Here is a 13,443-nt window from a genome sequence, read left to right as displayed (position 1 = left end):
CACAGTTCAGTTCAGTTCAGTTCAGTTCAGTTCAGTCGCTCAGTCGTGTCCGACTCTTTGAGACCCCATGAATCGCAGCACGCCAGGCCTCCCTGTCCATCACCAACTCCCGGAGTTCACTCAGACTCACGTCCATCGAGTCAGTGATGCCATCCAGCCATCTCATCCTCGGTCGTCCCCTTCTCCTCCTGCCCCCCATCCTTCCCAGCATCAGAGTCTTTTCCAATGAGTCAACTCTTCACATGAGGTGGCCAAAGTACTGGAGCTTCAGCTTTAGCATCATTCCTTCCAAAGAAATCCCAGGGTTGATCTCCTTCAGAATGGACTGGTTGGATCTCCTTGCAGTCCAAGGGACTCTCAAGAGTCTTCTCCAACACCACAGTTCAAAAGCATCAATTCTTTGGCACTCAGCCTTCTTCACAGTCCAACTCTCACATCCATACATGACTACTGGAAAAACCATAGCCTTGACTAGACGGACCTTAGTCAGCAAGGTAATATCTCTGCTTTTGAATATGCTATCTAGATTGGTCATAACTTTTCTTCCAAGGAGTAAGCGTCTTTTAATTTCATGGCTGCAATCACCATCTGCAGTGATTCTGGAGCCCAAAAAAATAAAGTCTGACACTGTTTCCACTGTTTCTCCATCTATTTCCCATGGAGTGATGGGACCGGATGCCATGATCTTCGTTTTCTGAATGTTGAGCTTTACAGTAGGTGCATAATAAATATTTGCTGAAGGATTAGTCAGAAACTGGCGCCTGTACAGATGGAGACGGGGAACCCACAAACTCTCTACATTCCCATACCCACCTCACCAGAATTCTGTCACCAGAATTCTGTCTGTGGCTGTGACCCAGCCATGAGTCTCGGGATGCTCCCATCTGGTCCCCGCCCCCACCCCCACCAGAAGACAGAGCAGACCCAGAGCCTTGAGGGCCGGTGGTTGTAAACAGTTTTATTGATGGGGGGCAGGTGGGGGAGGCAAACTCCGAGAGGGTCCAGTACTCAGCTGGCCACTCAGCTGGCATGCATGGTCAGCTGGAGGTCAAGGGGGAGGTCACAGAGAACGGGTGGCATGGGACCCTCTGACCACCCTGGGGCTGTATTTACAGGGGGGCCCGCCAGCCTTAGCCGTCCCCCAGACCGCCCGAGCCCTTAGACAGCTGCCACTGTGACATCTGGACAGGCCTCCCGAGCCCCCGCCTAAAACCCCTGCCGCATCTCCCCTCGAACTCCTAACCGGCACCTCGGAGGCCCCCGGCCCTCTGGAAGCCCCGGCGTTGGCTCAGCCAACGCCCAGGCCGCTGGGACCTCCGCGCTCACACACAGACACGCACACTGCGCGTGGCCGTCACCACACACACGCAGCAGCAGCCTGCAGACACACACGCACGCCTCCCTCCCCTGCCTGGCCCCTTGCACACGGACACGGCATGCACACACACACACACACCCATACACGCCAGGGGCCGGGTGGAGGAGGGCGGCTTTGGGTGGTTGGGTGGGGGAGGGGGAGCTTGGGTCTGCAGGTGCGCTCCCCGCCCCATTCCCACCGCCTCCAAGCGCCACCTCCCGCCCCTCGGCCGCCACCCCGAGAACGGAGTTGTGCAATTGGTTTAGAAAACTGCAAAAGAAACGCAAATTGGAAAACAAACCAAAATCCACGCGCAGAAGGTCAACCTCAAATCCATAGCACATTCCGCCCGCCCCGTCTGCCCGCCGCAGACCGCCTCAGTGTCCTGCGGCTCTGGGGGCGCGTTGGGGTAGGGGGGGAGGCCGAGCCCCTTGTGCTTCCCTGCGGCGGAGGGGAGCCCCCGCCCCCCCGCGCGGCCGGGCTGGGGATCTGAGCACCCACTTGGGAGCTGGCCCCGGGCTCTCGCTCCTGGTTCCCGTGGCTGGCACCGCCGAGGCGCGGGGCCGCGGCCTAGGGCACGGGGGGCGCAGTCCTGTCGGGGCCCCCGTAGGAGAGCAGGTGGGCCAAGTCCGTGACCGGCCGGGCGTGGCGGCCGCGGGGCCGGGCCTCGCCGCTGTTGATCGTGTGCGTGCGGCGCAGCGCAGCGGCCGGCGGGGCGTGCGCGCCTGGTCTCCGGAGACTGCCTGTGGGCGGCGGACTCCAGGGCCGCGGGAAGCCGTCGGTGGACGAGCTGGGGTCCGAGGGTCCCGTGGGCGCCGACACCACCCGCCGGCGGTCCGGGCTGGCGTGGGGGGTAAGCGGGAAGTCGCCGTGGGAGGCGCGGCCCGGGCGCGCGGTGAAGAGGCGGGCGTCTGGGGCCGCCGGCTCGCCCGGCGCGGGGGGCGGCTCAGGGGCGCGGCCAGGGGCCAGCAGCAGGAGCGAGGACGAGGCGGAGGCCGTGAGCAGCGCGGGACCGTGTTCCCAGGCGCGGGGGCCCAGGGTGTGCGGGTGCGGGGTGGGCAAGCGCTTCTGGGGCAGCGGCGTCTGCTCGGGCGTGGGCAGCAGCCCGGAGTCCAGGTCGTGGGGGCCGCCCTGCAGCAGCGTGGCCTTGGTCCAGCCGTTCTGCATCAGGGGCGCCAGCAGAGCCTCCGGGGGACCCCCGGGCCCGCCGCCGCCGCCCCCGGCCCGGCCTCCGGGGCCGCCCGCCCGGCGCTCGCCCAGGCGGCTGACGCTCAGCACGGCCTCGCCGCCCCCGTGTGCCAGGATGGCCTCCTTGTCCTTGCGGCGGGCCAGTTCGCGCCGCTCGCGGAGCCCCACGTACCAGCCCACGCTGAAGCCGGACACCACGGCGCCCACCACGAAGGCCGCCACCGATGACGTCACCAGCAGGTTCACCGACACCAGCCCAGCGCGCTCCTCCGAGAGGCTGGCGCGCAGGAGTCCTGGCGGCGAGTGCGGCGTGAGAAGGGCTGGCCGGACCGTCCCCTGCATACCTCCCGCCACCTCCAGCCGGTCTGTCCACCTCTCTGCTCAGGGGCGTCTCTCTGACCCTTTCAAAGCCCATTTGCCCATCCGTCTGTCCCCTGGCATCTGTGTTCCTAAAATCTGTCTGTCCATCTGCCTGTCTCTTGGCCTCTCTCTGCCCTCCCTCCCGTCCCCGTCTGTCTGTCCTTTTCCCACTACCCTATCTGGAACTGGGGCCCCTTCCCAAGCCCTGAGGGACGTCAGTGTATCCCACCCATTCGGGTGTGAGAACCCTGGAGGATCAGGACTTAGAGTCCCCAGGCCTCCTCCCCTCTCCCCTCTTACCTGTACAGTCCCCTAAGCCTGCAGTGCTGGCCCCAGACACGTCCTGCTCAAAGGTGGCTCTGATGGGGGGGGGGGAGCGGGCAGAGAGGCACGGTCAGTGGAAACCCCTGGCACAGAGCTGTGGTTGGTGGGGGTGGGGGACTCCCGATCATCAGGTGACTCAGTCACCCTCCCCCCACCTCCCACTTCCCCACTACCTGGTGCCGGGGCTCAGGAAGACGCAGGAGCCATCGGGGGCCCACCCGCAGTAGGGGTCCTGACTACCAACGCAGTTCCTAGGGCAGACAAGGGACCCGGCAGGCAGATCAACCAGGGTTTCTGCAGAGGCACCTCTTACCGCCAGCTCTGGGAGTTCCCAAGACACATCTGAGCAGTAGGGGCTATTCCTTCTCCATTTTACAGACGAGAGAAGTGAGGCTCAGGAACGTTTACTTTTGTCCAAGGGACAGAGCCAGGATTGGAGCCCAGGTTTTGGATCTGTGCTATGGCATCACTACTACCATGATGGTGGGCACAGGGCCAGGGTGCTCCATGCGGAGGGCTCACTCTGAGTCCACGAGTGTGCCAGTATTTTGCAAACATCTGTTCCCTGGTCCCCAGCTTCTGCTTCTCTAAGAAATGTCTGTCAGATCCCATCCTGCTCTGCCCACAGATCTCTGGGGCTCCCACCTCACTCTGGGGGTGGGGGAAGGAACCCAAGTTCTCCTGAGGCTCACAGACCCTGCCCAACCTGCCCCGTCTTCTCCTTCCCCTTCACTCACTCTGCTCCAGCCACAGAGGCCTTCTCACTGTTCCACCAACATACCCAGCATTCCTGCCCCAAGACCTTTGCACATGCTCTGCTCTCTGTCCATCGTTCAGAGTCAGAATGCTGTTGGAGCCTGCACTTGAACTTGACTCTCCCCTTCTTTCCATGCCCACCTCCCTTCACTTCCCTTGCCCACAGCTGGCCAGGGGCAGGGGGCACTCACTTCATGCATCCTGAGTATTGCTGGCAGCGCGCCACGGGCACTCTGACCACACAGCGGGGGAAGGCTGCCAGCAGGCCGCCCGAGGCCGCATCCAGCTCCAGGCTCAGCAGCCGGTGCCCTGTCTCGCCACCTCCAGACCGTCCACACCTGGGGGTGAGCAGACTAGTAAGACTCAAGGGGAACGCCCTGTCTCCCTGCCCGCTGGCCCTGCCTCTTGACCTCTGCCAGCCTCACCTGTCAGGCCGATAGGTCTCAAATTCCTCCAGGAAGACACTGGGCCCCGTGGTACCTGAGGCACTGGCATTGGGCCAGACAAGGAACTTGAGGACTGTGCCTGCCTCAGACCCCAGGAAGACAACGGTCTGGTTGCCCCAGGGGCCGGCGCCCACGTCCACAGCCACTCGGGTCAGCTGGTGCCTGGGGCCAGGGTGGAGCAGAAGTCAGGCTGCCGCCCAGCCCCCATGGCCCCTTGTGTGCACTCAGAGACATCACCCATGCTGCGCAAGGTGGGCATGGGCGTGGCTCCAAGGGTGCACATCACAGAGGGAAACAGACGCCCAAAGCCAGCTCCTCCCTGGGCTCTCCTGCCTTCATCTCCCCATCTGCCTCCCTCTCTGTGTCTCCCTCCATCTCTGTCTTCCCCCTCGTGTCATGTCGGAAGTGGCCCCTATGCTCCCTTCTCGCCCACCACCCTGGCCTGGGCTCTTGTCCCCACCCAGGCCTGGCCACCAGGACCCCAGCCAAGTGTAGGAACTGACCGCATCAGAGTCCGAACAATCCAGGGTGCGTGGCCCAGGGAGGGCACGGCCTCGTCCATCAGAGGGTGAGTCTTGACAAAGTTGAGGATCTCGTCCGGGAAGGCGCTCGAGGCATTGTACTGCATGCCAGGAGCTGCGCAGCACCCGGGCCTGGGTGGGAGTGAGGGGGTGGTCAGGGCAGACCTAGAGGCCTCCCACTCAGGGGCTCTGATTCACTAGGGTGCCCCTGCTCCAAGGGCCTCAGTTTTCTCCACCTGCATAATGGCTACAGCTGACCTCTGTGCTGTGCTGTGCTTAGTTGCTCACTCGTGTCCAACTCTTTGTGACCCCACAGACTTTAGCCCACCAAGCTCCTGTCCATGGGGATTCTCCAGGAAGGAATACTGGGGTGGGTTACCATGCCCTCCTCCAGGAGATCTTCCCATCCGGGGATCAAACCCAGGTCTCCTGCATTGCAGGTGGATCCTTTACCATCTGAGCCACCAGGGAAGCCCAAGAATACTGGAGTGGGTAGCCTATCCTATCTCCAGGGGATCTTCCCGACCCAGGAATTGAAAACAGGGTCTCCTGCACTGCAGGCAGATTCTTTACCAGCTGAGCTACCAGGGAAGCCCACAGCTGGCCTCAGCAACAGCTAAACAACAGCCTGGGAGTCCCAGCCCTCAGTTCAGGGTCAGGATCCTACCCGGGTACCCACTGCAGGATGGAGGGGCCTCTCACCGGGGCCGTGGCACCTGATCCTCTGGCACGGGTGTCCAGATGGACTCAGGGGACTTCTGCTCACGGAAGCGGCCCTCAAACACGGCAGCCACCTGTGTCATGTCAAAGGCGCAGACAGCCGAGCCGGGGATGCTGTAGGTGGAGGCAGATGAAAGGAAGTGGTGAGCCTGGCGGGGTGGGGAACTGCCCCGGTCAAGCGTGTGGAGGAGTGTTTGTCCTCTGGAGCAGTCAGACCTTCACTTCCCTGGGCCAGAGTTGCTGCCCACCCGTCCAATCCAGTCATTCCACCATCTGAGCAGTTGTCAGACTGGATCACAGCTCAGTTCCTCCATGGCCACCCATGTCCAGGTGCCTCTGTCACTTGCCTGGATGTCCAGTTTCCCAGATGCCACTCTTGCTCCCTTTCAACCCATTCCCGAGAGAGTTTTCCAGAAATGCAAGTCTGACTTGTTCCTCTTCTGCTCCTTACCCTCCCATGGGCCCCTAGTGCCCTCAGGATAAAGTTCAGGCTCCTCCCCACAGCCTGCCACCTCCCTGCTTCATATCCTACACTTTCCTTCTTGCTCCCACCGCTCTAGCCTCCTCCCTATGGTTTAAACATTTCAAGCTCATTGGAGCCTCAGGGTCTTTGCACATGCTGTTCCTTGGCATGCTCTTCCCTTTCTCTCCATCTCATACCCGTTGATGACTCTTCTAGGACATCCAGCCTGACCCTTCCTCCAAAGGCAGAAAATAAAGACGTGCCTGCATCTGCCAAGTTTTGGCCAGAGGGCCTTGGAGGGTCAGTGTCTGGCTTGGTCCCCCTCCTGGCCTGGGACAGAGGCCTCCTGGGAGCCCTGTTTTACCCAGCACAGGACCCCTGGGAATATGTGATGAGTGAGCGTGAGAACTCTCCACCTGCACCCACTGACCTGTTGCTGGGCGTGGAGAAAACAGCAAGGACCACGGGCCGCCCCCCCAGGCTGACCACGCCCGTGACAGCCTGCAGCACGTTGAAGTAGAAGTGAGAGTCCCCCGGCACAGAGCAGTTGAGCCGCGCCTTTAGGAAGGATGTCCACTGCTTCTCCAGCACGCGAGGAGAGCCGCCCATGTCATTCTTGCAGACCCGGGCCACACGCGACACCACCACCTGGCACATCAGCGGAAAGACAGGGGCCTGAGCCCCATGTTCTGCCAGGCCCACCTGCAGGTTGCAATGCCCACCACCCAGGATGGGATGGAGGAGGCTAGTCCTGGCTGGCTGTGAGTCCCTGGCCAGTCACCCTAGCCCCCTGGGCACCAGATTCCCCGGCAGAAATGTGGGGATGGTGATGATCACAGCCACCAAGGCAACTGTAATCATCATTGCCTCCACTGATGGATCCCTCACTAGGTGCCAGGCACTTGATCCTCATCATGTCTCACGCTCCTCCCGAAGCTCTACAGAGGAGGGCCTATGATCCCTGTGGTACAGAGGGGAAACTGAGCCACAGAGAAAGGGAAGTAACTGAAGCCCAAGGCCACACTAGTAGTAAGTGGCAGTCTCTGCACTTAACTGTCTGCATGGATTGAGAGATGGGATGGATGGATAGGTGGTGCAATGGAGGTGAATGGATGGATGGATGAATGGATGGATAGATGGGTGAATCTGAAGGGGACAGTGATGGATAAAGAAGATAATGAAGAAGGAGATAATTGGTGGATGAATGGGTGTGTGGATGGATAGATGGATGGATAGATGGGTGGACAGATGAATGAGTATGTGGACGGATGGATAGGCAGATGAAGGAGATAATGATAGATCATTATCATGGTATATCCATGGGTGGATAGAAGGTTGAATGGAATGGATGAGCAGGTTATGAGGAGAAGCTGGAGGCTAGATAACTGGATATATATAGGGGTGGGCAGGTAAATGGAGAGATGGATGGCAGATGGATGAGTTGATCAGTAGGAGGACAGATCAACGGATGGTTGGTATATGAATGAATGGACAGGTAGATGGATGAATGGATGAAGAAGCCAATGAGTGGGAGGTGGATGGATGGATTTACAGGTGCACAGAAGGTGAGGGATGGATGGATGGATGGATGGAGAATGGTTGAGGCAGGGGTGGGCAGATGGATAGATGGATAAATGGTTTGATGGAAGTGTGGGTGGGCTGAAGTTGGGTAAATGAGAGGGTGGCTGAGTGGGCAGACATATGGGCTGTGGTTGAAGAGTGGATAAATGGATGGTAGATGGGTGGATGGACAGACAAACAATAACAGGACTGGGACTGGAACCACGGGTGTATCAGACTTCAGACCTGGGACCCTCACCCAGGGCTACTCCAGAAGTGTCTTCAAGTCTCAGGGGCCTGGTCCTGGCTAGAGTGGAGGGCCCTGAGGGCCAGAGGGCTGCTCTCACCCTGGGTGGAGTTTCATGGACCCAACCCCTGCCCTCTACTTCCGACGACTGGAGCCTCTCAGCTATATGCCCTACTGCATGGGCCTCTCTAGGAGGGGAAATAGGACCTTACCTTCTCCAGGTAGTTAAACTCCATTGCGATCTCCCGGAAAAAGAAGTAGATGTGGCTGCCCCACTCCACCGCGTGGACAAAGTATGGCTCTGTAGGAGAGAGGGGTCAAAACCCATTTCGTGATGGGAGAAAGGGAGTTTCTGGAGCTGGGAACACAGTAGCCTGGGTAACTGCTTTTACAGTGAAGGGGTGGGGGAGAACATCAGCTGATTACCCAGGCAAAATAAAAGACACACAAAGTCTGGGATTTGTGTGTGTGGGGGCGGAGGGGGGGGGAGAGTGGGTGTCAAAATCCTAAAATCATCGTGTCTACTTTCCACAAACAGCAACGTCTACTATTTTGTCATCCTCCTGTGTTGAGCTGAGCTCCTGCTGAACCCCTAGTACTGTTCCATTTCAGGCTGCTAAGCCACTCATTTCCAGCGAGTTCTACCTTATACCCAAGTTAAATCTCTCCTCTGACTAGATCGTCAAAGAGGCCAGTAGGTTCTAAAGAGGAGATGGGAGTTCCCTGCCTGTCTCCTCTGGGACTTTATTTTTGTGGGGAATTTGACAAATGTGAGCCCTGCCAGGCCTGTCCCTATCGCCCCACCTTTGAACCACTTGGAGTCATGTTTCACCGTGCGCAGAGTGGGCCGGTCCCCGAGACTGCGGTAGATGACGGCATCGATGGCGAGGAAGTCAGTAACGGTGGCTGTGAAGAGCATCCCTTCTGGGTGGGTGTGAATCAGGGGGAGGCAGGTAAGAGATTAGATTGTAGACCTCAGGGGTTGGGGGGGTCAAAACCTGATCTTCAAGAGTGAGCCCTGGTACTTCCCTGGTGGTCCAGTGGCTAAGACTCCATGCTCTCAAAGCAGGGGAGCCAGGTTCAATCCTGAACAAGGAACTAGATCCCACACGCAACAACTAAGAGTTCGCAGGCTGCAACTAAGACCGATGCAGCCAAATAAATAAATAAAATATCTAAGAAAAAAAGAGACTGAGCCTGGAGCTTAAGTGAGCTTAAGTCCTAGGCTGAGCCCCAACCCTGCTGGGACCCTGGCTTCAGCTGATCCTCAATTCCCCAGCTGATCCCCGACCTCGGCTGAGTCCTTCCTGCCTTGAGAGTCTGTCTGTTTCATGGCTGGAGAGATGGTCTCCCAGCCACCTTCTAAATGACTAAACTCCAAGAATGGAAAATTCCACGCCTTGCTCAGGGCTGAGGCCCCTTCAAATGGTCAGGGTTGGGGGCACTCACCGGAGAAGAGGGCAACGTTGGCGTGTTTGGGGTCGTATGGGCAGCGGGCCATGCCGCTGATGTTGTCCCCAAGGGGCTGCAGTGTGTCCATCTGCGGGGGTGGGGGTGGGGAAATAGGGTCTGAGTGACAGCTCCTGGCTGTACCTAGCAGCCCCTGGCTCCCCCAGCGACCCCCTCCAAGGGGAATCCTGGTGCCACCTTGGATGCTGTGTGACTTTGTCAGTCACTTAACCTTTCTGGGGCTCAGTTTTGCTGTTGTTTAGTGCCTTAGTCGTGTCCGACTCTTTTGTGACCTCACCAAGCTCCTGTGTCCATGAGATTTCCCAGGCAAGAATACTGGAGTGGGTTGCCATTTCCTTCTCCAGGGGATCTTCCAGGGATGGAACCCGCACCTCCTGCGTTGGCAGGTGGATTTTTAACCGCTGAACCAGCAGGGAAATCCAGGGCTCAATTTACTGATCAGAAATTGGGTCTAGGAGTCGATCCTAGTCAATCCAATAACTGGCCTGTAGCTTTAGAAGCCTCAGCCTGTAGAGGCCGCCTTTGGAAGCCTCTTACGGAATTCTGGGTGGTGAGAGGGGAGGACAGTTCACCCAGTAAGGCTTCCTGTAGGAGGTGATGTGGCCTGGGGATACAGCACGCCCAGCAGAGGGCCCATGAGCAAAGGGTCGCCGATGTTAAACCTGGGCGGGCAGGGCTTCGAAGGGGGGTGACTCACGCTGTAGTTGGCACACACGGGGTTGAAGGCATTGGAACCACACACGAAGAGAGTGGATTCGTCCCGAAGTAGAAGCACCTTTACAAAATTTCGACACTCGCCCTGGGATGGGGCGGGAAGAGAAAAGCCGAGGTGGGCGTGATCACGGGTGTGGGCGGGGCCAGGACTGTAGGGCACGATGGGGCGTGGCGAAGGGCGGGGCCAGGGTAGAGGCGGGGCCGACAGGGAGGGGTCAGGTTGTGGGCGTGACCAAAGCAGGGGGCTAAACTAGGAGACGACTGGGGGCGTGGCCATGGCTAAGGGTTGGGCACCGAAGAAAATAGGGCACTTGAAGGCGTGAGCTATGGCAAGGCCACTAGCGGAGTGGCCACGACTGAGGAACACCTTGAGGGCATGGCTAGGCTCTGGGAGTACCCATGGCAACAGGGGCCTGGCTTGGAATGAAAGCAGAGAAGGATTTGCCCTGTGGGATGGCCAGGACGGATTGGGGCGTTACCACGGCTGATGCGGGCATGGCCAGGGCTCACTTACCTCCTGCTTGCCCTTCATCCGACACACGTTGATGTCGCTGGGGTTGGAGGGCCAGGTCAGCTTCTGGGGACACAGGGGGCTGGTGAGGGGAGCGGGGTCCTTGACGGACCCAGGAACCCTGCTAGGCAGACCTGAATCCACCGTGCTCCCCAGCGCAGTGTCCGGGCTCCCTAGTGGGAGCGCCAACAGCTGCCCCCTCCCCTCCCGCCTGCGCCCCTTCCTCACCCGCTGGTACCGCATTTCAGTTGATGTGGGGGGCTCCAGCTCCACCCGGTATAGGTTGTCCCTAGAGAAGAGGTGTAGTTAGTGAGATCGGGGGCCTCCCCTACACATTCTATCCTCCCGGCAGCAGACGTGGTGTCCAACACGTACCACACAGGGGCGTGCCAACACCTCTGCCACGCGCAGCTCCAACACTGAGCGTGCCTTCAGGCGCCTGAGCATGCCCTTACACGCCTCCTTGTGCCCTAAAATGAACCACGGGTTCTAGCACACCCCACATGCCTTACGATGCCACCTAACACAACCCATAGCCTAGGGACCTACAGCTAACACGATGCACTGTCCAATGACTTTACATCCGATGTCCCCCCGCCCCCAGCAACCCTCGGTCTCACCCCCCAGGCTCTCACTTCTCCTCCACATGCAGCAGAGACTGCCCTGATCAAGGTCACTGGCCATTGTCAAGTCCAGCGGTCACTTCTCTGCTCTTCTCCCTTTCCACAGTGTCTCTCCCCACCAGTCCATTCTCCTGGGAACGCCACCCTCACTGCGAGCCTGGACCTGGCACTCACCTGCCTTCCCTCCCACCTCTCTGGGCCCTCCTGTTCCCCCGGTGGGCCCACGCCTGGGTCCTCTGGCCTCTCCCTTCCCCTAGCCATACCCCTCTGGGCGGCCTTGTCCACTCTCAGGGTGGAACCGTGTCTCTGTGCAGATGACACTCACAGTCCTGTCTCCAGCCAGGGCCTCCCCTGAGTTCCAGCTTTGGGGCCCGGCTAGCCCTCAAGGTCTCCACAAGGGAGGGCTCACAGGTTTCTCACGCTCGACATGGCCTCGCTGAGCGCGACCATCCCCCAAGCCTGCCCCCACCCTGACCACCCTCTCGGGTCAGGTGCTGTCTCGGCTGAGACAACAGTGTGGGAGGGACCCACATCTCCCCGCTTCGCCTTCCCTCCCAATGCCTTCACCTCTGCCTTCAATATGTACGCAGCGTTCATCCACTTCTCACACCCTCTACGGCCACCACTCTCGTTCAGCCCCCGTTACTGGATTGCCCAGGTGTAGGGGCTCCCGCCCTCACCGACACAGCCTGTCTTCCGCGCAGCAGCCACCGGAGAGCCGGGTCCACATTCTCCCCCACAGTCGGCTCTCCTCACAGCAGCCACTAGAGGGCACCTGTGAGCACCTGAGTCAGGCCCCGCCCCTCCTCTGCACAGCCCTCTTGGGTCCCATCTCCCTTGGGGTAAAAGCCTGAATCCTCCCTGCAGCCCACAAGGCCCTGCACGACCTGCCCTGTCCTCTCCCTGCCCTCCTCTCCTCTCTCTCTCCCCCTGCTCCAGACATTTGCGCCTCTTCACCGTCCCTTCACCATACGAGACACAGTCCTGCCCCAGGACCTTTGCATGGGCTCCATCCTCTGTTCTGACGTCTCTTTCTCCCTCAGATTTCCTCACAACTGGCTCCTCATCCTTCAGGTCTCAACTCAAATGTCACCTCTCAGAGAAACCCTTGGTGCCACTTCAGCACACCCTCTAGCACCCAGTGAATTCTGACCAGACAGCTGTGCCCACTTGGTAACACACTATAAGCAGGGTCTGGTCTTCAACCACACCCAGAGTTCAGCACTTGAAATTCCCACCCCAGGGACACGTATTCACATTCCAGCTGAACTACAGGCCCTATCCCACAGACCTCCGTAAAATGCTACCACCTGCTCCCCACACCTCACCCACCGCATTCTCTGCCGGGCAGTTTCTCCTACCTGCCCCCGATGAACAGCGTTCTATTGACCCGTAGAACTCGCTGGATGTTGAGGTCATCAGCGTCTTCTGAGGGGCTCAGGCGTCCTGGCCCACTGCCCACGAACACGGGATAGTGATTCAGGTCTGGGGGAGGGTAGAGGAAGGGTGTGATCCAGGGCCAGGGTGAGTCTAGCCTGATGAGACCCCGGGGGAGGGGGACTCCCTCCCCCATCGCAAGACTCCCCACTCACAGTCCCTCGGGGCCACGCTGAGCGGCGGCGGCTCCTCGGGGAAGAGGCCGTGGGCGCCTCCCAGGAGCAGCAGCAGGAGCAGTAGGGCCGGACGGGAAGGGGGCCCTCGCGGGGTCCGCATGGCGAGGTCAGGGCGACAGGAGGTAACACCTGCGAGCGAGGGGCGGGGCGGTGAGCCGTGTGGCTTGCAGTCCCGATTGCTGCCAGCAGAGGGAGCGCGAGTGTCACGGCGTCCGGGACCTTCAAGTCCCGGGAAACTTTCCCATTGGGGTAATAATTAAAAAATAACAACAATCATGGCATTAGCAATAATAATATCAGCACTTACTAATTACCAGAACAACTTTCTGACCATATTTGAAAGGGAAAGTTCAGGAAACGGTTCCTAACAAAAAATTAATCATGAGACTAATTTAAAAATTAAATGATTTTAAGTTAAAAATAAATAACACATTTCAAAACATATATGTATTTAAAATTTCAATTTCAAAACATATGTTTAAAGTATTCTTAAAACACAAAAATTTTAAAAGAAAACGCTCAAAAAAAAAAGAAAAGAAAGAAAAAGAAATTCAAAGGCCCTAGGAATTT

At 58.8% G+C, this 13,443-nt stretch overlaps 1 protein-coding gene across 1 annotated transcript in view; it reads right to left on the bottom strand.

Annotated features, from left to right (window-relative positions):
* Positions 1 to 1,519: 1,519 nt before the first annotated feature.
* Positions 1,520 to 13,443, bottom strand: part of SEMA6B (semaphorin 6B) — a 28,015-nt gene continuing 16,091 nt past the window's right edge. Inside the window, exons 2-17 of the mRNA XM_052643624.1 lie at positions 12,853 to 13,002; positions 12,622 to 12,745; positions 10,866 to 10,926; positions 10,641 to 10,703; positions 10,110 to 10,211; positions 9,392 to 9,482; positions 8,747 to 8,866; positions 8,155 to 8,243; positions 6,566 to 6,783; positions 5,655 to 5,786; positions 4,935 to 5,084; positions 4,411 to 4,593; positions 4,177 to 4,323; positions 3,403 to 3,480; positions 3,206 to 3,264; positions 1,520 to 2,838 (exon numbers count right to left, since the gene is read on the bottom strand). Of these exons, the coding sequence (XP_052499584.1) occupies positions 1,928 to 2,838; positions 3,206 to 3,264; positions 3,403 to 3,480; positions 4,177 to 4,323; positions 4,411 to 4,593; positions 4,935 to 5,084; positions 5,655 to 5,786; positions 6,566 to 6,783; positions 8,155 to 8,243; positions 8,747 to 8,866; positions 9,392 to 9,482; positions 10,110 to 10,211; positions 10,641 to 10,703; positions 10,866 to 10,926; positions 12,622 to 12,745; positions 12,853 to 12,973 (2,649 nt within the window). The 5' untranslated portion in view covers positions 12,974 to 13,002 and the 3' untranslated portion in view covers positions 1,520 to 1,927. The remainder of the gene's footprint in view (positions 2,839 to 3,205; positions 3,265 to 3,402; positions 3,481 to 4,176; positions 4,324 to 4,410; positions 4,594 to 4,934; positions 5,085 to 5,654; positions 5,787 to 6,565; positions 6,784 to 8,154; positions 8,244 to 8,746; positions 8,867 to 9,391; positions 9,483 to 10,109; positions 10,212 to 10,640; positions 10,704 to 10,865; positions 10,927 to 12,621; positions 12,746 to 12,852; positions 13,003 to 13,443) is intronic.

Source organism: Budorcas taxicolor, chromosome 7 (assembly GCF_023091745.1).
Source record: "Budorcas taxicolor isolate Tak-1 chromosome 7, Takin1.1, whole genome shotgun sequence".
NCBI classification, from domain to species: domain Eukaryota; kingdom Metazoa; phylum Chordata; class Mammalia; order Artiodactyla; family Bovidae; genus Budorcas; species Budorcas taxicolor.
This window is presented reverse-complemented; position numbering and strand designations above follow the sequence as displayed.